The 20,340-nt window shown below is 37.2% G+C and overlaps 1 protein-coding gene across 1 annotated transcript; it reads left to right on the top strand.

The window, feature by feature from the left end:
* Positions 1 to 6,320: 6,320 nt before the first annotated feature.
* Positions 6,321 to 19,943, top strand: LOC144970294 (deacetylase Oant_2987-like). The gene is made up of 7 exons (XM_078909780.1): positions 6,321 to 7,501; positions 14,282 to 14,398; positions 14,825 to 14,975; positions 15,263 to 15,348; positions 16,516 to 16,677; positions 17,019 to 17,216; positions 18,092 to 19,943. The coding sequence occupies exons 1-7, from the start codon at positions 6,991 to 6,993 to the stop codon at positions 18,346 to 18,348; spliced, it is 1,482 nt and encodes a 493-aa protein (XP_078765906.1). The 5' UTR covers positions 6,321 to 6,990; the 3' UTR covers positions 18,349 to 19,943.
* Positions 19,944 to 20,340: the final 397 nt, after the last annotated feature.

Here is a 20,340-nt window from a genome sequence, read left to right as displayed (position 1 = left end):
TGGTTTTTACTCTTTTAATCGGGTGTAAAGATATTGCCAAGTTTGTTTTGTTTGTTTGTTTTTTCTTCTGGGTGGGCAATGGGGACAGAATATACCTCGACTGCCCCCCCCCCTTCTCCCCCCTTACTTTTGCTTGCGATAATCATGTGCAAAATATCCTCTAAGAATCAAGAATGTTATCAAAGCGATTCAAAAGGTGTTTCAAGCCAGCAGCTCTAAACATGCAGATCGAGACATGACGCTTGTATCGACATCTGACTTCCTCGACTGAAAGTGGAAGTCGAAATCGAGAGCCGTTTCCTTCCCTTGGTTCCTTGCATAGATAGTCTGTGGTTCCTTGTAAGAAGACGGTACATGAAGGTCCAAGGATTCGTTGATCGGTATCTCTGCATTCTGATGAAGTTAGAAGGGACATTGCAACCTACATTACTATTAACACATGTTGACAAATAAAAAAAAAAACGAATGTATGTACGAACTTCAAAATATTAGGCATGTTTTACTTGTTCACTTGAACTTGAGCAATCTTCCTGTCAGGGCAGTTTAGATTCCTCTTTCACTCAATACTAAATGGGGGTTCAAAGACCGTCTTCTGCCAACGTGTCTGTGTGAAATAGTAATATATCTATATTTACTATTCTGCTAATTCCATCAAACTCCATAAACATTAAAGATTACACAATTAAGCTGGAACTACGGGAGCCACCGCACCCAGCTTCATAATTTTCAACGCATTTCAATGTGTATGTGTGTGTGTGTGTGTGTGTGTGTGTGTGTGTGTGTGTGTGTGTGTGAGGTATATACATTGCTCTGTGTTCGACACGACGGGCTATGCATATTCTGCTCGCACACGTAGGCCTACCAATTCAAAGCTACGACGGAAAATCGCCTGACTCATGAAACATCTGGCTCAACCAGTCCTCTCTATTGTGCTCTGGGCTCAACCGTTCTTTAGCATATATATATGTTATATCATTATTAAAAAAAAGTCTAGCCTATCTTCCTTTCATAAAGGCCTTTCTCATATGGGCGTCTTCTTCTTCTTCTTCTTCTTCTTCTTCTTCTTCTTCTTCTTCTTCTTCTTCTTCTTCTTCTTCTTCTTCTTCTTCTTCTTCTTCACCTCCTCCTCCTCCTCCTCCTTCTCATCATCATCATCATCATCATCATCATCATCATCATCATCATCATCATCATCATCCGCATACTCCCCTTTTCCCCTTCATCTTTATCTTTTTCTTCTTCTTCTTCCTTCTCCTCCTACAAATATGTTCCATTGATAATGGATAGTCAATCTTGCCTAATAGTCAACCAATCTTTCATGTCCTGTGGTGTTAGTCCTATCACGATTACATTGTAATAATAGTATTCACTGTGTTGGAGACAACTAAGGCAAAGACAAAAGCATTTCCAAAATAATAAAATAAGACGCATTACGACATTTAAATCGCGTTGTTTAAATAGGCTCTCAACCCATTGAATAGATATCTAGCAACCAAATTTTTCAAGACATTTCTGCATGTAGAGGAGAGTGATTATGACCCACAATATTCAATATTAGCGTTTGTTTTTTGTTATTCTATATTCCGTCTATTCTTTAAAACGACAAGCTAAATATCTAAGCAAAACAATGGAGCCAAAATTCACTCCATTCACTCATTCTCGATGTTCGGAAGGAAACGGTTACTTATACTAAGGGTTGATCATCAAAATCGGAAAGGAGATCGAGGTAATTCCATTAAAAAGCATAAGTACAAGCCAACTAGTGGGTATTGTGCTTAGCTTCTATAGCTTCAGAAGGGGACGCAATCACGAGACGGAGGTACTATCCTGGTTTCTTGAGGACGCTGAACTGAGAGAGAAGTCACCCATGTTTTTTACCATTTGGATGATACACTAGGAAGGCTAAGGTCCATGACCTGTCTATTGGTGACCATTCTGTATCAGTGGAACTGGCGGCGTCGCCCACTTGAACTGGTAAATGGCGGTCCGGAAAAGGCCGAGCATTTGTTTCAGAAAAGTGAGTGGAGCAGGCACTTATGTTGGTAACAACAAGATATGAAGTGAATAGAAAAGTGCCAGAAGACAATAGAGAATAAAAATTTTTCGCGGCGGTGGTGGGGTTTGAACCTGCGACCTTATTGGTACGACAACTCCGCCTGGCAGGTGAGAGCGTGGCTCTACCGTGTGAGCTATCCACGAACACAAAAATATTCGTTTCAAACTCAAAGTCATTACTAGATCCCTCTCTCACCCACTTCTTGAGACCGCCGATTCATTCGTACACCACCATCGCGAATAATTTTGACCAGCAGTTAAGCTTAGTAGCCAATATTCTCAACACAAACATATAACATAGAAACGATTGAGACATTGAGTATGCTCCGGTGTATGGGGTGAATTTTTTAATTCAGAAAAGTGAGTGGAGCAGGCACTTATGTTGGTAACAACAAGATATGAAGTGAATAGAAAAGTGCCAGAAGACAATAGAGAATAAAAATTTTTCGCGGCGGTGGTGGGGTTTGAACCTGCGACCTTATTGGTACGACAACTCCGCCTGGCAGGTGAGAGCGTGGCTCTACCGTGTGAGCTATCCACGAACACAAAAATATTCGTTTCAAACTCAAAGTCATTACTAGATCCCTCTCTCACCCACTTCTTGAGACCGCCGATTCATTCGTACACCACCATCGCGAATAATTTTGACCAGCAGTTAAGCTTAGTAGCCAATATTCTCAACACAAACATATAACATAGAAACGATTGAGACATTGAGTATGCTCCGGTGTATGGGGTGAATTTTTTAATTCAGAAAAGTGAGTGGAGCAGGCACTTATGTTGGTAACAACAAGATATGAAGTGAATAGAAAAGTGCCAGAAGACAATAGAGAATAAAAATTTTTCGCGGCGGTGGTGGGGTTTGAACCTGCGACCTTATTGGTACGACAACTCCGCCTGGCAGGTGAGAGCGTGGCTCTACCGTGTGAGCTATCCACGAACACAAAAATATTCGTTTCAAACTCAAAGTCATTACTAGATCCCTCTCTCACCCACTTCTTGAGACCGCCGATTCATTCGTACACCACCATCGCGAATAATTTTGACCAGCAGTTAAGCTTAGTAGCCAATATTCTCAACACAAACATATAACATAGAAACGATTGAGACATTGAGTATGCTCCGGTGTATGGGGTGAATTTTTTAATTCAGAAAAGTGAGTGGAGCAGGCACTTATGTTGGTAACAACAAGATATGAAGTGAATAGAAAAGTGCCAGAAGACAATAGAGAATAAAAATTAAAACTTCATATCTTGTTGTTACCAACATAAGTGCCTGCTCCACTCACTTTTCTGAATTAAAAAATTCACCCCATACACCGGAGCATACTCAATGTCTCAATCGTTTCTATGTTATATGTTTGTGTTGAGAATATTGGCTACTAAGCTTAACTGCTGGTCAAAATTATTCGCGATGGTGGTGTACGAATGAATCGGCGGTCTCAAGAAGTGGGTGAGAGAGGGATCTAGTAATGACTTTGAGTTTGAAACGAATATTTTTGTGTTCGTGGATAGCTCACACGGTAGAGCCACGCTCTCACCTGCCAGGCGGAGTTGTCGTACCAATAAGGTCGCAGGTTCAAACCCCACCACCGCCGCGAAAAATTTTTATTCTCTATTGTCTTCTGGCACTTTTCTATTCACTTCATATCTTGTTGTTACCAACATAAGTGCCTGCTCCACTCACTTTTCTGAATTAAAAAATTCACCCCATACACCGGAGCATACTCAATGTCTCAATCGTTTCTATGTTATATGTTTGTGTTGAGAATATTGGCTACTAAGCTTAACTGCTGGTCAAAATTATTCGCGATGGTGGTGTACGAATGAATCGGCGGTCTCAAGAAGTGGGTGAGAGAGGGATCTAGTAATGACTTTGAGTTTGAAACGAATATTTTTGTGTTCGTGGATAGCTCACACGGTAGAGCCACGCTCTCACCTGCCAGGCGGAGTTGTCGTACCAATAAGGTCGCAGGTTCAAACCCCACCACCGCCGCGAAAAATTTTTATTCTCTATTGTCTTCTGGCACTTTTCTATTCACTTCATATCTTGTTGTTACCAACATAAGTGCCTGCTCCACTCACTTTTCTGAATTAAAAAATTCACCCCATACACCGGAGCATACTCAATGTCTCAATCGTTTCTATGTTATATGTTTGTGTTGAGAATATTGGCTACTAAGCTTAACTGCTGGTCAAAATTATTCGCGATGGGTGTGTACGAATGAATCGGCGGTCTCAAGAAGTGGGTGAGAGAGGGATCTAGTAATGACTTTGAGTTTGAAACGAATATTTTTGTGTTCGTGGATAGCTCACACGGTAGAGCCACGCTCTCACCTGCCAGGCGGAGTTGTCGTACCAATAAGGTCGCAGGTTCAAACCCCACCACCGCCGCGAAAAATTTTTATTCTCTATTGTCTTCTGGCACTTTTCTATTCACTTCATATCTTGTTGTTACCAACATAAGTGCCTGCTCCACTCACTTTTCTGAATTAAAAAATTCACCCCATACACCGGAGCATACTCAATGTCTCAATCGTTTCTATGTTATATGTTTGTGTTGAGAATATTGGCTACTAAGCTTAACTGCTGGTCAAAATTATTCGCGATGGTGGTGTACGAATGAATCGGCGGTCTCAAGAAGTGGGTGAGAGAGGGATCTAGTAATGACTTTGAGTTTGAAACGAATATTTTTGTGTTCGTGGATAGCTCACACGGTAGAGCCACGCTCTCACCTGCCAGGCGGAGTTGTCGTACCAATAAGGTCGCAGGTTCAAACCCCACCACCGCCGCGAAAAATTTTTATTCTCTATTGTCTTCTGGCACTTTTCTATTCACTTCATATCTTGTTGAGCATTTGTTTCCAACATAGTATTATGAGAATCGTCTGACCAGTGGTTTCAGTCAGGACGGTTCATGACTGAGGAAAAGAATTTGCAGATCGGGTGGGGGTATCGTTAAAATATTGTAGCGTAACCATCAGACATGGCTGTTGGCAAAACAAATCTCGAGCTGCTTTAATCTTCAACGCAGATACAGCCAATATTTTACTGACGAAAACATTAACAGGTCTAACCCAAAAATGTATAAGTGGCTTCAACCATAATGGTTTGTTGCCCCCCCCCCCCCCCTCCCTCCAGACTGCTGAAGATTATACACGCGAACAGACCAACATTTGTCAATACGTTCTTCGAAATAATTATTCTTTGATTTATGTGCATACACTTAGATACGTCCCCCCGACCATCTCCCTCCCCTCCTTTAAAAAAAATTTATTTAGGGCACACATAACTATTCAAGGCATGAATGCAATATATATCACTATGTAAAATAATTAATAATAATAATAATAATAATAATAATAATAATAATAATAATAATAATAATAATAATAATAATAATAAAATGAGAAAATGACCGTTTTACAAATATTAGGATGAGTATTGAGGAATGGTCTGATTTGAACAATTAACAAGCCCACAGTATTTGCCCAAAAAAAAAAAAATTTAGTATGTAAAAACTAAGAACCACAGCCGTGTGTAATCCGACTACGTTGGTTTCCTGAGGTCTTGGTACATGAAATTCAAAATGGCGTCTGCTTTCCTACACACAACTACGTACTACTGTATTACGGTATCAGAGGCGAGCAAGAACTACGTAGGCTTATGTACTAATCCTTGCTACAAATACAAACAGCATAGGCCTATGCCGTAATCCCCGATTCTATTGACAATGACAATTACTCGTCTGGTATCTCGATTTTTAACCTCAATATTCAACCTGACAGATGGAAAAGTAATAATGGCGACACTGACAGTTAGTTGCTTTATAATTTTATGTAGAACCCCAAGTTAGTCTTGCGCCTGCAGTGACTAAACCTAAAACCCAGCGATCACAGACTTCCTTTGAAAAATAATGTTTTTAAAAATCGAGCATAATATATCCTCTCTTGAGCTGTCGGACATTTGACGTCTCTTTTTCGCTATTTATCCAGATTCCCACAATTGTAGTTTATCCAGAAGAAAGTTCTTTTCCCAAATTTCATGCAGTGGCGAGCTCCACAGTTTCAGTTAACTCCGATCGATTATTTATTATTAAGCTCCTCCAAAGACCGACCATAGCTGTTCGCTATCGCCATTATTCGTCACCGTCGTCTCCACGTAGCCAGCTATCCAACCCCATACAAAATGAAAATGAGGTCCGTCACGTGATGTGCGCAGAGAGCGAGAAGTTTGCACGCAAGCGGACAAGGAGGGTCTAAAGAACGAAAGCTTGCTTGCTGGAGCTCTTGCGTGTGTTGTACGTTTTGTCGGGTATATCCTGAGCATGTAATTTCGAGAAACAGACTATAGAACACAATTGAGTAGTGTTGCCGTAGATATTTCAACCACAAGGCAAATAAATCTGTATTATTACAATCATTTTAAGCGCTCGCCTGGCCTGTCGATCTTCACCTGATAATCATGTTCTTATTTCTCCTCCTCCCCCTCCTCCTTCCCCTACTTCTCATCTTTCTTATTTTCGTCGTCATTTGTTGAGTTGTCATTATTTCACTCAACGGCAAAAATTAACAAAACCAATTTACAAGCAATGACTGACAGAATCGTGATCACGAATAAACGATGACTGTCAGTAAGTAATCTTGTCATGGATCTAGCATTTACAATAAAGTTACGCGATCAATTTGTTACGTATTAAAATACCTATTGTAGTATTGTGACACTACATAATAGACAATGTGACTCCAAGTCAAGACTCTCTATGATAAGACCTGTAAATTAATGCAATATTCGTGCAAGACGTTGAGATTTGGTAAATAGGTCACGTAGTTTTGCCTTATTGCGATTAATCTACAACACTCGAGTTAAAAACTTTTCACTTCTCAGACGTCAATCGTTGTTGGGCTTTGGTGAGTTTCAAAGGTTTCTTTCAATGTATGTGTTCTGTTTATCATAGCATTGAAGGAGACATGGCTACCGTTACTAAAAGTTCTGCCATTAAACATAAAAAGATTGTCTCTGTCATTAAAAACGGCCATGTTATTGATGTATATAATGGAATTAACGCCATAGCTGATGTGTATATTGAACACGGATACATTTCTAAGATTGTGCAACTCAGAGGTCAGTCACAACATGACACAGATGGTGGTGTGTTCAATTCTAATAGCAACAACAAAAGGAAAAGATGTAGCAGTCACTCAAGATGTGATAATGACTGTAAATCGTGCCTCGTTGATAAAAGGAGTGATATTAGCAGCCGCGATGATTACAATCAGGACAATGTTGACTTTGTTGATTGTTTGGACGCCTCGGGCTGCATCGTGACTCCTGGATTGGTGGACTGCCACGTACATGCTTATCAATACGCAACGTCTCTGGGAATAGACGTTGACAAAACATGCCTGGCGAGGGGTGTCACTACAGCAGTGGATGCTGGAAGTGCAGGTAAATAAAACAGTTAATGATGATGATGATGATGATGATGATGATGATGATGATGATGATGACGATGATGATGATGTTATTATTATTATTATTATTATTATTATTATTATTATTATTATTATTATTATTATTATTATTATTATTATTATTATTATTATTAATATATTATATTATTATTATTATTATTATTATTATTATTATTATTATTATATTATTATCATTATATTCTTCTTCTTCTTCTTCTTCTTTTTCTTCTTCTTTTTCTTTTTATTATTATTATTATTATTATTATTATTATTATTATTATTATTATTATTATTATTATTATTATTATTATTATTATTATTATTATTATTTTTATTATTATTAATAATAATAATAATAATAATTATGATAATGATATTAATAATAATAATTATGATAATGATAATAATAATAACAATAATGATAAAGGAAGCTTGGCACAGAGAGGGTAACGAGCTGGACTACCCGTCCAGCCATCGGTAACTGAAGGCCTGACACTAGAACCCTCTAGGACTTACAGTTTGATGTAATTTTTTCGGTTTTGCAGCGTCTAGTGAGTTGTCGTTAGTAGAGCTCAAGGGAACAAGTGATTACATTGGTTGGCCTATTGAATACAACTCACGATTTGTTTTCTTTTGAGGCCAAAGACTTGTCTTTTGACGTAAATTTTTGCTCTGTGTCAGGATATAGATAGTATGCACTTGGCTTAGAAGCTCATAACATTGCCATCCGGAAGTATAACGGACCAACACACAAAACTGTGTGTATCCATGAACGTTTATAGTCGGGTTAATACAGTTCAGTTAGCATTACTCATAAACGCGGATGGCAAAAAACAATAACAAAGACATGAGTGACGTCATCTTCGAACTATCTATAAGTTACCGATAGCTATGACCGTGGCCTCCGTAAAGTTATGGCCTGATACTGACCAAAAAATGACGTCAAAATGCCAGTCTTTTGCCACAAAAGAAAACAAATCGTGAGTTGTATTCAATAGTTCAACCAATGAAATAACTTGTTTCCATGAGCTCTACTAACGACAACTCACTAGACGATGCAAAAACCTAAAAATGACGCCAAACTGCCAGTCCTTTTGGATTTCAGTATCAGGCTATAACATAACGATGGCTACGCTATGACCCGTCGCTCCATGTGGCCTCGCGCAAGTCACCTTACCCTCGCTCATTTTACGTTGCTGCGCTGCGGTTGACGCCTGGGTTATTTCAGTCTTCCTTCGAAATAGACTTAAATGAAAATTTTCCCTCTTTTAGTATTTTATTTCATCCGAGAAGGGGTTTTTGTTTTGTTTTGTGCGGCGATGTGGTCTAGTGGTATATGACACTCGCTTTCGGATCGGAAGGTCCTGGGTTCGAGCCTCGCTCGGCGCATAGTTGAGTCCACGGAGAAGACTCTTTACTCACATTCTCTCACCGTACTCAGGTGTAAAATGAGTACCTGGCCGTTAACAGCGTTGTTTCTGCCCCAAAAATTTGTAATATCGCCTGACAGGCGTCATGTATCGTCCTACTTGTTATGTGTTGCTGTTGGCCAGGGACCCATTGTAAAGCGCTTTGAGCACGTTTAGTGGATATTGTGCTATATAAAAGCTCAAGTTTTTCATTTTTTTGTTTTGTTTTGGTACAAACATGTCAGAATTTACACACACACACACATATATATATATATATATATATATATATATATATATATATATATATATATATATATATATAAAGAAAAGAACAGATAATAGGAATATGTTATAATAAATGTATAAATAGCAAACTAATGATTGTATCTTGATAATATAATAAGAACATAATTTATTGTGACAGGGATATCTCTATTGATAAGATTTTGAAATATATACATATGTAATAATCACTTTTAGTTAACGCATTTCAATGTTTTCCCCCCATGATCAGTAAACTTTCCAAAGTGTCATTTATCCAGCCCCCCCCCCCCCCCACTCTAATCTAGTCATATTATGGAACTCAATTTCAATTTTATTCAGCACGGATCGCCTGTTAGACGTCTTTTTTTTGGTACTTGCACTCTTGCAATGTCCGTCACTGTCTATAGCCTATAGACATTCATTCTTTTCTGAGTCGAGTGCTGTCATGTGTGTAACGTCCAATTATGCACAAGTATAAAATAATCACAGTTTTGTTTAGTTTTTAAATATTTTTTTTTACGATCATCAGGTCTTCTATCATACCCAACATTGCTCGATTTTTTACACACATAAATGTATACACAAATGAAGATAAATAAGTAAATAAATAAATACATTTATAACTAACTAACTAACTAACTAAATAGGTACATAAATACATAAATAAAAAATAAAAAATAAAGACAAGCAATATTAAAATGATAACATATTAAAATCAAGTGCATCACTTATATTCATACTACTTTTTTTTTTCTTGTCGAAGGTTTTATCTGTCGTAATCTCTCATAGCATGCGATAAGGCAACACACATGAAAAGAGAGAAACAAATTGGTGATAAATGCTAAAGCCGTTTTTTAAAAAATCAATTTTTTTTTCCACAAAATCTACAGAAACCTTTTTTTTTTTCGCTTTAAAACGCAAATGACTTACTTATCTCTCTTAACTCAGCACAAGAACGGTGTGGAGACAATGGTGATCGTGATAGGAAATAAAGTTCTATTCTGTTCATGCGGTTAGGTTAAAATGTTCCTTGATCATCAAACAATAGCAATTTACATCATGGACAATGATAAAACTTTTGTATTTATGATACGGTTATCGGTAAACGTTATTTTATGCTATGTTCACAAACAATTATCAATTGAAAAAAGAAAAAGAAAAAAAAGAAAAAAAGAAAAAAGAAACGGTAATGCAAGTACAGTGGCACTGACACCCCTATTTCAACGCTATGATAATAGGGAAGAAAAGTTGTGACGTCATATCTTCTACTTTTCCGGTTCCAAAATCCTCGTGAGTGTGTATGTAACCAGTCCTTATGAAGGCTAATAAAGAATAGGTTACATTTACATATCGAATCATAACTATTTTAGTGGCATGATGTATAAACAGACTGATTCTATGGATTACGGAAAGCAAGAAAATTAATAGAGCGAGAATGGATGATCTTTATTGACGACCAGCATATATTATTTAGACTTGAAAATAAAATGTCATCACTCTGAAACCAGAAGACCATTTAACATTCTTATTCGCACTGCATCTTGTTCTGGGCCATCTTCCTCATTGGGGACATAATAGTCCTCTCACAAACCTGTCTGTCCACAGATTGTTTCCATGTTTCCTTTGGTCTTTCAACCTTTTTTCATGCCCTGTTTGTGTTCATCAGTGAAGGAATGAATGAGAAATATAATGAATTTTTTAAATATCTTAATTTACCAGTTGAGGATATTGGAGTAGAACCAAAATAATATAGACACAGCAGGACAGCAAACCAAACTGACCAAAATAAGTAAAATTTTCCAGCAAAAGTTAAGAACAGGATGTTGAAAGGGGGTCTGGAATTTGGTGACAAATTCTATCGTCGTTTTGGTTTTGTAATAAACACAGTCGTACCCACATGTCGTGATTTATCATTCTCGGGCTTGATGAATAAAGGGACATGAGTCATGAAATGAAATAAAATCATGTTATCAACAAATGTTTGGATTACTTCCCTTGTTCACACACACCGTTCGGGGCCCATGTGCATTCAGAATTCCTGAATTGATTACTTACATGAGAAATAATGTAGTCAGCTCCTAAGTGCGGATTTCGTCGCAATGAGTATCGTTTTATATTGTTTTTTTTTTTTAGAAATGTTATATAAATCCATAAAGCTATAACTAACTTTATAAATCAACAATATGCAGTCAAGTTGTGTCCCCTTTCTAATCCCCCTGGGGGTTGGAAGTCCTCGGGGCTGTGCGCTTTTTCGCCAATACTTTCTTATCAACAATTTCTTCTTTTTAAGTTAAATATTTAAGTTCTGTAGTTTGAACTAAAAATTCGAAGTTCTGTGGTTCAAAATTGTAGCATAAACATTCGTGGGTTGAGGATTAACTGGTTCTATCTCCATAATATTTCTCCAAAATTAATTTAAATTGTATTGTTTCGTTGCTAAATGTATATAACCTTCAGTCACTCTTTTGTAACTTTTGAGCTAATACTTATAACCAGATATGAACAAAAATGTGTAAAAATTAAGCCCTTTTAATTCTGAGAGTAATGGATAATGGAGTAATATCTTATAATCTTTACTTACTTACTTATCCGAACCAGCGACCACCAGAGCTCTAGCCCTTCGGTCTTGTGCCATGACGTAGAAGTTAGACGTCTTTTACTTATACTATTTAAAAAGTGGAGATAGATTCAGTCAATCCTCGTTGATCTAAAGACCATTTGGCGTAACTGCAATACACGCTTTATAGTCATTTAAATTTAGCTGACTATTGAATGAAAAATGAGTTCGATAAGAAATTATATCTTCTGTGTTGGGAGTATCTAGTTGGAATCATTCATTCGTATACTTTTTAGTTCTTTGAACTACGGCGCCTTTGGTTCACAATAGTAGGATAAACATTATATATGTTAATAAGCTCTTTGAGTTTTCAATGTAAGTCACGATATAAAAATAAGGTATTTAAAAAAAAATGTAAATAAAACTTAGTATAACTCCAGCGCTTCTTATCATTTTGGCTAGCTCAAGCGGGGAATGAATAATGATGATGATGATGATAATAATAATAATAATAATAATAATAATAATAATAATAATAATAATAATAATAATAATAATAATAATAATAATAATAATAATAAAAACAATGAAAGAAATATTCTCTTTGTTGATATATTAATTTGATATTTTTGTACGGCTACGTGGTCATGTGGTATGACACTTGCCTTTGGATAGGAAGATCCATGGTTTGAGTCCCATGCAGAGAGGCGCATGGTTGAGTTTTGGAAAAGGCTCTTTGCTCACAATGTCTCGCCGTATTCAAGTGTAAAATGAGTACCTGACTGTTAACAGCATTGTCTCTGTCTTAAAATGTAATATCGCCTAACAGACGTCAAGTCTCTTCCTACATGTTAAGTGTTGCTATTGGATAGGGATTCTTTGTAAAGCGCTTTGAGTACGTTTAGTGAACGCTGCTCTATGTAAGTGCTCAATTTGAATATCACTATTTTACTGTTGATTGACCCCTCCCACCCATTATTAATAAACAGGAATTATAACTCTGTCAAATCTCTTTGTCAACAAATGAATTTTCGAATTACCTCCCTTTTCACACTCAACACCCTCTCTATTTTTAGTGATAAGTGTCATGGTCTCAAGTGAGTAAAGAGCTACTCGACTATGCATAAAGATATATGTAGAGTGAGGCCCCAGAATTTACTAGTTACTATAAATGAAAAACAATTAACGATTTGTTTACAATGAAATAAAAATAATGATGAAATTTAATTAAAAGAGATAAACAGTGATCGTGGCAGTTACAAATAGAGATATGAATATTTTACGTAACTTATGATAATATGTCAGGTTCGTAAGTTTACGTTTCCAGGAAGTTGATGGGCTTGGATGATCTATTCCTCTGGTAACAGGATCGGGCTCGTACAATTCCGCTTCCAGGCAATTGGTAAGGGGTTATTGTGTAATCCTTTGACAGCGGGCTCGGGTTTGATCCTTGAAGATTATACAATCAAAGTTAAAAGCTCCGGTGTCTTAATGGTGTAGATATAATATCTACAAAGTCCCAAAGATAAAAATCTTCTAGTATATATAAGGAATAGAGCGACTGGCCGTCCGGCATAGATTGTGAAGAGAAGTGAGTGTCGAATGTTAGACCTTTCAGCTTTTATAATAAGTGGCTACGTGACAGAATGTAGAACGAAAAGTATTCACTAATTATAAATTAATTCGAGGGAAGGCTATAAAAGGAAAGACGATCTAATATAAGAAGGTAAAGTTTATCTAAGCCTACCGAAATATAACTGGAGTGAGATGAATTCAGTTCTTAATAAAATAAAATTTAATAAGATAATTGTGAACAACCTTTACTGTGACAATAAGGATAGTGAAAGACTCCGTGTGTTGATTTCGTATCATTGATCGTTTGCTCAGTTTTCGTTTTGTTCTTTAGTTTAAAATAAAGAAAAAAAAATTAAAGTGTGTATATGTGTGTGTGTGTGTGTGTTTGCGTGTGTGAGGGAGGGAGGGAGAGAGAGAGAGAGAGAGCGAGAGAGAGAGAGAGAGAGAGAGAGAGAGAGAGAGAGAGAGAACAAAACAGAACAAAAAACGAGCCTCCCCCACCTCCCCCCCCCCACCTCCCCCCCCCCCCTTCCCTCAAAGCAAAGTCCAAGCAAAAAAAAAAAAAAAAAAAAAAGCATAACAAATCAGACCCTCCAAAAAAAAAAAAAAAGGAAGCAAATGAAACCAAACGAAACCAGAAGAAACCAAAACAAACCAAAGCAAACAGCAAACAAAAAAACAAAACAAAAACAAACAAACAAAAAAAACAAAACAAAACAAATAAAAAAACAGACAAAAAACAAAACAACTAAACAGAAACCAAAAAAAAAAAAAAAACCAAAAAAAAAAAAAAACAGACCCCACCACAAAAATAAAAGACACACACATACACACACGCACACACACACACACACACACACACATACACACACACAAACGAAAAACACCAAAGCAGAAGCAAACCAAGTTGTCTTTTAAATTGTTATTTGTTACTTTTTCTTTTCAGGATCGGCGACTTTTGAAGGGTTTGATAAGTTCATTAGAGAGCGTTGTAAGACAAGACTCTTTGCTTTCTTACACATCGCCAAGCATGGACTTGCGGCGGTAGGATGTTCTGGACTCAGTGAGCTTTTTCATCATCATTATCATTATCATCATCATCATCATCATCATCATCATCATCATCATCATCATCATCATCATCATCATCATCATCGTCGTCGTCGTCGTCGTCGTCATCATCATCATCGTCGTCGTCGTCTTCGTCCTAACCATTACTACTACTACTACTACTACTACTACTACTACTACTACTACTACTACTACTACTACTACTACTACCACCACCACCACCACCACCGCCATCATCATCATCATCATCATCATCATCATCATCATCATCATCATCATCATCATCATCATCATCATCATCATCATCATCATCATCGTCGTCGTCGTCGTCATCATCATCATCATCATCGTCATTATCATCATCGTCATCATCATTGTTGTTTTTACCACCGCTTCATGAAGACTTGATTTCATACAGAGCCCGGAGGAGAGTGTGACTCACTGAATGCCGTCGATCCCGAAACGTGTTGTGACGTCATTACTCAAAACAAAGACGCCATCGTCGGGGTCAAGGTCAGGCTGGCAGCTAGTATCTCTGATGAAGGCCGGAACGAGCAGGAAATGCTCAGGTGAAGTATAGTTTCCCTGTATTTTACTATTATTAAAAAAATACAAAAATAAAAGAATTAAATTACACGATCTTGAAATTTTGTCTGTTTGTCATAGAGGCAACACACACACACACACACACACACACATACATACATACATACGTACATACACACACACACACATACACACACACACACACACAATATATATATATATATATATATATAATATATATATATATGCTTGTTATCACATCGTAATATTCCTTTTTCCCTCCCCCCACCTCCACCCCTTTCATCCTCAGACGGTCCTTGCAAGCCGCTGAATGTAGTCAGGTTCCTCTCATGGTTCATCACGCTCTTTCCACAGTTATACATAAGGGGGAAGGAGGTAATAATAAAACAAACAAACAAACTTGAACTTTTATATGGGGCGACACTAACCAAATGTGCTCAAGGCGCTTTAAATGAGGGCCAATAGCTACTTTAACACATAGGATAATATATGACGCATTTAAAGCGCTGTTATTTTTTTTTTTGTTTTTTGTTTTTTCGACAAAGATAACGGTATAAAATTTTCCTATTATCGGCCATGCATTAATTTTACACTTAAGTGTGGTGAGATAATGTGAGTGACATTGCGCCCCGACAACTAGACTCAAACTAAGGACCCCCAGGTCCGGAGATAAGTGGCACCAAGTGGCACAAAACGCGTTTTATATTTTCATTTAACTCGTTAACTGCCGTACTCTAGAAAAAAACAAACAAACTAAAAAAACAACAAAACAAACAAAACAAAAAACAAAAAAACAAACACGGATTAAAAATTTTGGCCAGAAAACTCATTCAAATATCGATCAATTTAACTTGCCCTCTTCCTGGCAAAAAGTCTCAAACCTTGGACCTCGTTTTTTTAAAATGTTAGAATTTGTGCATTGTTGTCATAAAGATTTGGAACACACTTCGCGTCTTTTCCTTTTACAATAATATTTGTCAATAAAAATATAATTAAAATATTGAAAAAAATAAGTCTTTTCGAAATGACAAAATGTGTCCATGCAAACATTTTCAACCGTTTGACGTTATTTCTCGAATGTGTTTGTATTTTCCCACGTCCTATACAATTCCCTTTAATCGTTCTTTGGTTGATTGATACATGATCATTAGATCAATATAGATTATTATCGCCATAATCAAGAAGCTGCTGATGATGACGATGGTGATGATGATGATGGTGGTGGTGATGATGGTGATGGTGATGATGATGATGATGATGATGATGATGATGATGATGATGATGATGATGATGATGATGATGATGACTACGTCGACGACTTATGATGATGCATCAATATTATTATTATTTTTATTATTATTTTATTATTATTATTATTATTATTATTATTATTATTATTATTATTATTATTATTATTATTATTATTATTATTATTATTATTATTATTATTATTATTATTATTATTATCATTATTATTGTTAATATTTTCATAATCATCATCGTCGTCATCATCACCACCACCTCCACTTTAAATTTCCTCAGACAATCTTGGTTGCCCCGGTAGTCTGCGTCGTGGCGATATTTTAACACACTGTTTCCATGGACACCATTCAAACATCCTAGATACAGACAGTGGCAGTGTGTCCAAAACATGCTGGGATGCGAAAAAGAGAGGAGTCCTTTTTGATGTAGGACACGGACAAGGTATTATATGAAATATATATATATATATATATATATATATATATATATATATATATATATATATATATATATATATATATATATATATATTGATAGATCCACACACACACACACACACACACACACACACACAGAGGGAGAGAGAGGAAAGAGAGAAAGAAAGAAAGACAGAGCGAGAGAACGAGAGAGAGAGAGAGAGAGAGAGAGAGAGAGAGAGAGAGAGAGAGAGAGAGAGAGAGAGAGAGAGAGAGAGAGAGAGAGACCGTTGGGTGGGGGGGGGGGGGGGGGGGCTAGAGGGGAAAACATGGTAAAGTTAACAATTTCCATTCTGAAAACAACAGGTTCTTTTTCCTGGAAGGTAGCCGAGCAATGCGTCTCCGAGGGATTTTGGCCAGACACAATCAGCACAGATCTCCACACAGAGAGCGAGAGCGGGCCAAGTTACAGCTTGTTGTGCACTATGACCAAAATGCTCCATTTGGGTATGCCGCTCAATGATGTCATTGGAGCTGTGACGTGTAAACCAGCGGCCATGATAGGTATGTGTAAAGCGATTCCTTTGTCTTTAGTATTCTATGAAGATTGCCTTGGTAATAGGTCAACCCATTAGCTGCCGTAATACTCTTGAAAAATAAGCTTTAAAAAAGAAATTTGGCCAGAAAACTCGTCCTTCAAATATCAATCGATTTAGACGACCCTCATCTTGGCAAAAACTTTCAAACCTTGGACCTCGCGAGGCCATTTAAATCGATCAATATTTGAAGGACGAGTTGTGTGGTCAAATTTTTATATACGTGTTTTCCCAGAGTACTGGAGTTGACTGGTTGAATAAATAAATAGTTTTCAAAAAAATCCTTTATTTATCCCATAGGAAAATTTATCTTCAGGGTCTATTCCAAGGGAAGACTGAAATAACCCGGGCGTCAGCCGCAAACTGAGCTAGGGCTAGGTGACTTGCTCAAGGCCACACAGCGCAGCAGGTATTCGAACTCGGTACCTTTTGGTTACGAATCAAAGACCAAACCACTGAGCCACGCCGATCCATAAATGAGAAGATGACTTTTGAAATCTGATAAGTCTCTTATTCAACGTTCAGAAAAAGTCGATAATTTTTTGTGATTTATTTTGTGAGTTAAAAAAGAAATATAAAGATCTGAAAAAGTCTGCATGAAACAGTTTGAGACAAAAGAAGAATGAAAAATACAAGAAAAAAAAAAGGCATATGAACAGTTCTAGCCAGCATGAAGAATAAAAAGTAATGATTTTCTTTGTTTAGAACCAAGATGGCCGCCGTTGCTGGGCGGCGTGACATCAGACTACTGAATCCAATTTTAGGAGGTCCCAATCATCCCGACATAATTAATTATGTTTTAAGACGATTGGTCACATTTATTGTTCTCATCCAAACTTTTAGGTAAACTCAAAGAGATCGGCCATCTCAGGCCGGGAATGTCAGCAGACGTAACCATTCTCAAACAAGTTGATCTGACGCCTCCTATAGAACTTGAAGATAGTTTCGGAGAAACGAGGTCCATCCGAACGTCTCTAGATCTTGTCGGAGTGATGAGAGCAGGAGTTCAGCAGCCAGTGTTCACGATACGCTCCTGGCCAAATCCAACCACAGTAAGGGAATGCCAGGCCAGAAGGAGCCAGTATAAACTCCACCACTGATTGAATTATGAATGAGGGCAACTGGACTGAAACCATTGCAACTCTTTACACCATACTATAACTGTGAGACATTGTAAATAATTAACAGCAACTACTACTGTTAATCCTTCTCCCCCCCCCTCCTCATCCTCATCTTGATACTACTACTACTACTACTACTACTACTACTACTACTACTACTACTACTACTACTACTACTACTTCTACTACTACTACTACTACTACTACTACTACTACTACTACTACTACTACTACTACTACTACTACTACTACTACTACTACTACTATCTTACTACTACTACCTACTACTACTACTACTACTACTACTACTACTACTACTACTACTACTATGTGCGGCTATGTGGTCTAGTGGTATGACACTCGCTTTTTGATCGGAAGGTCCTGGGTTCGAACCTCGCTCGGCGCATAGTTCCCTCACCGTACTCAGGTGTAAAACCAATACCTGGCCGTTAACAGCTTTGTCTCTGTCGGAAAAAATTGTGATATCGCCTAACAGGCGTCATGTCTAGTTCTACATGTTACGCGTAGCTCTTGGTCAGGGATCCCTTGTAAAGCGCTTTGAGCACCTTGAGTGGATATTGCGCTATATAAAAAAAGGTCAAGTACTACTACTACTACTACTACTACTACTACTACTACTACTACTACTACTACTACTACTACTACTACTACTACTACTACTACTACTGGGTGGGGTTCCTGACCTCCTATAGTGGGCAAGGAAGTTCTCACTGTGTCTTCTACCGCCCTATATCTGTTTTCCAACTTGCTTTCTGTCTTTGTCTTGGAATGAGATTACTTGGTTTTGTCCTGGCCCTGGCCAGATACCCTGGCTGAGAGGGAAATAGTCAAATGTATAGTTAGTTTTGGGAGATGATAATTTTTTTCCTTTAAATCATCTGTCTGTTATGCACTGTATTATTATCCCTTTTACATATGTATGATTTGTAAACAATTGAGTGTATTCCTCTTGGCGGTGACCTGTGCTTGTGTCTGGATGAGGCATTTAGTGATCTCAAACTAAGTACACTGATAGTGATAGAGTGCTCTTGGAATCTACATCTGTTCCCTATTTGAAACAATTCCCCTATGTCCCCATTATTTTTGGGTGCTTTAGTTGTAATTCTAGAATTTTGCACGATCCCATTTACTTCCCTTTACTGGCGATGCTTTGGCCTAAATGTGTTGCAAGCGCCGTAAAAACCTTAAAAACAACAACAAAAAAACAAACAAACAAAAAGAAAAACAAAACAAAACAACAAAACAAAAATCAAAACTATTACAACTACTACTATTTCTACTACTACTACTACTACTACTACGACTACTACTACTACTACTACTACTACTACTACTACTGCTGCTGCTGGTATTACTATGGTTATAATCGGTGGATTACTGCAACCAAATTTCCAATATTCTCCTCATTTTTTTTTATTTTGAAAAAAAGAAAAAAGTTATGATTTTGTTACACACATCGTGCCTCATTACACACATCGTGCCTCATTGATCTGTCTAAGGAACAATGGCGCAGAGAATGTACAAAATAAATAAATAAAAAAATAATATCATAATGGAAGCTGCATTCACTTGTTCTTTTATTTATATGGTGAAAGAAAAGTCTGAAAAAAAGCAAGAAGGTAAATAAGTTAAATCATAAAAAAACACACGTGAACGTTTCGGGTAAAGAAAATTACCCCCCCCCCCCCACCTTCCAAGAAAAAAAAATGGACAACAATCATCAAAAGCAAAACAAAATCAACCCCCGAAAAGAAAAATCAAACAAATCCCCCCCCCCCCCCAATAAACTCAAACAAAGAAACAAAGTAGAAATAAAGAAAAACCAAAATAACAAATACCCAACCCCCCCCCCCCCTCCCAATAAAAGATAAAAACGAAAATAACAAACATAAAACAAAAAATAAACAACAAATAAAATAAATTTTAAAAAACAAACAAAAGAAAAAGGAG

This window comes from Berghia stephanieae, chromosome 4 (assembly GCF_034508935.2).
Source record: "Berghia stephanieae isolate SIO BIC M18660-M18661 chromosome 4, UCSD_Bste_1.3, whole genome shotgun sequence".
Lineage (NCBI taxonomy): Eukaryota > Metazoa > Mollusca > Gastropoda > Nudibranchia > Aeolidiidae > Berghia > Berghia stephanieae.
The sequence above is the reverse complement of the archived record's forward strand: the minus strand, read 5'-3'. Positions and strand labels throughout refer to the sequence as shown.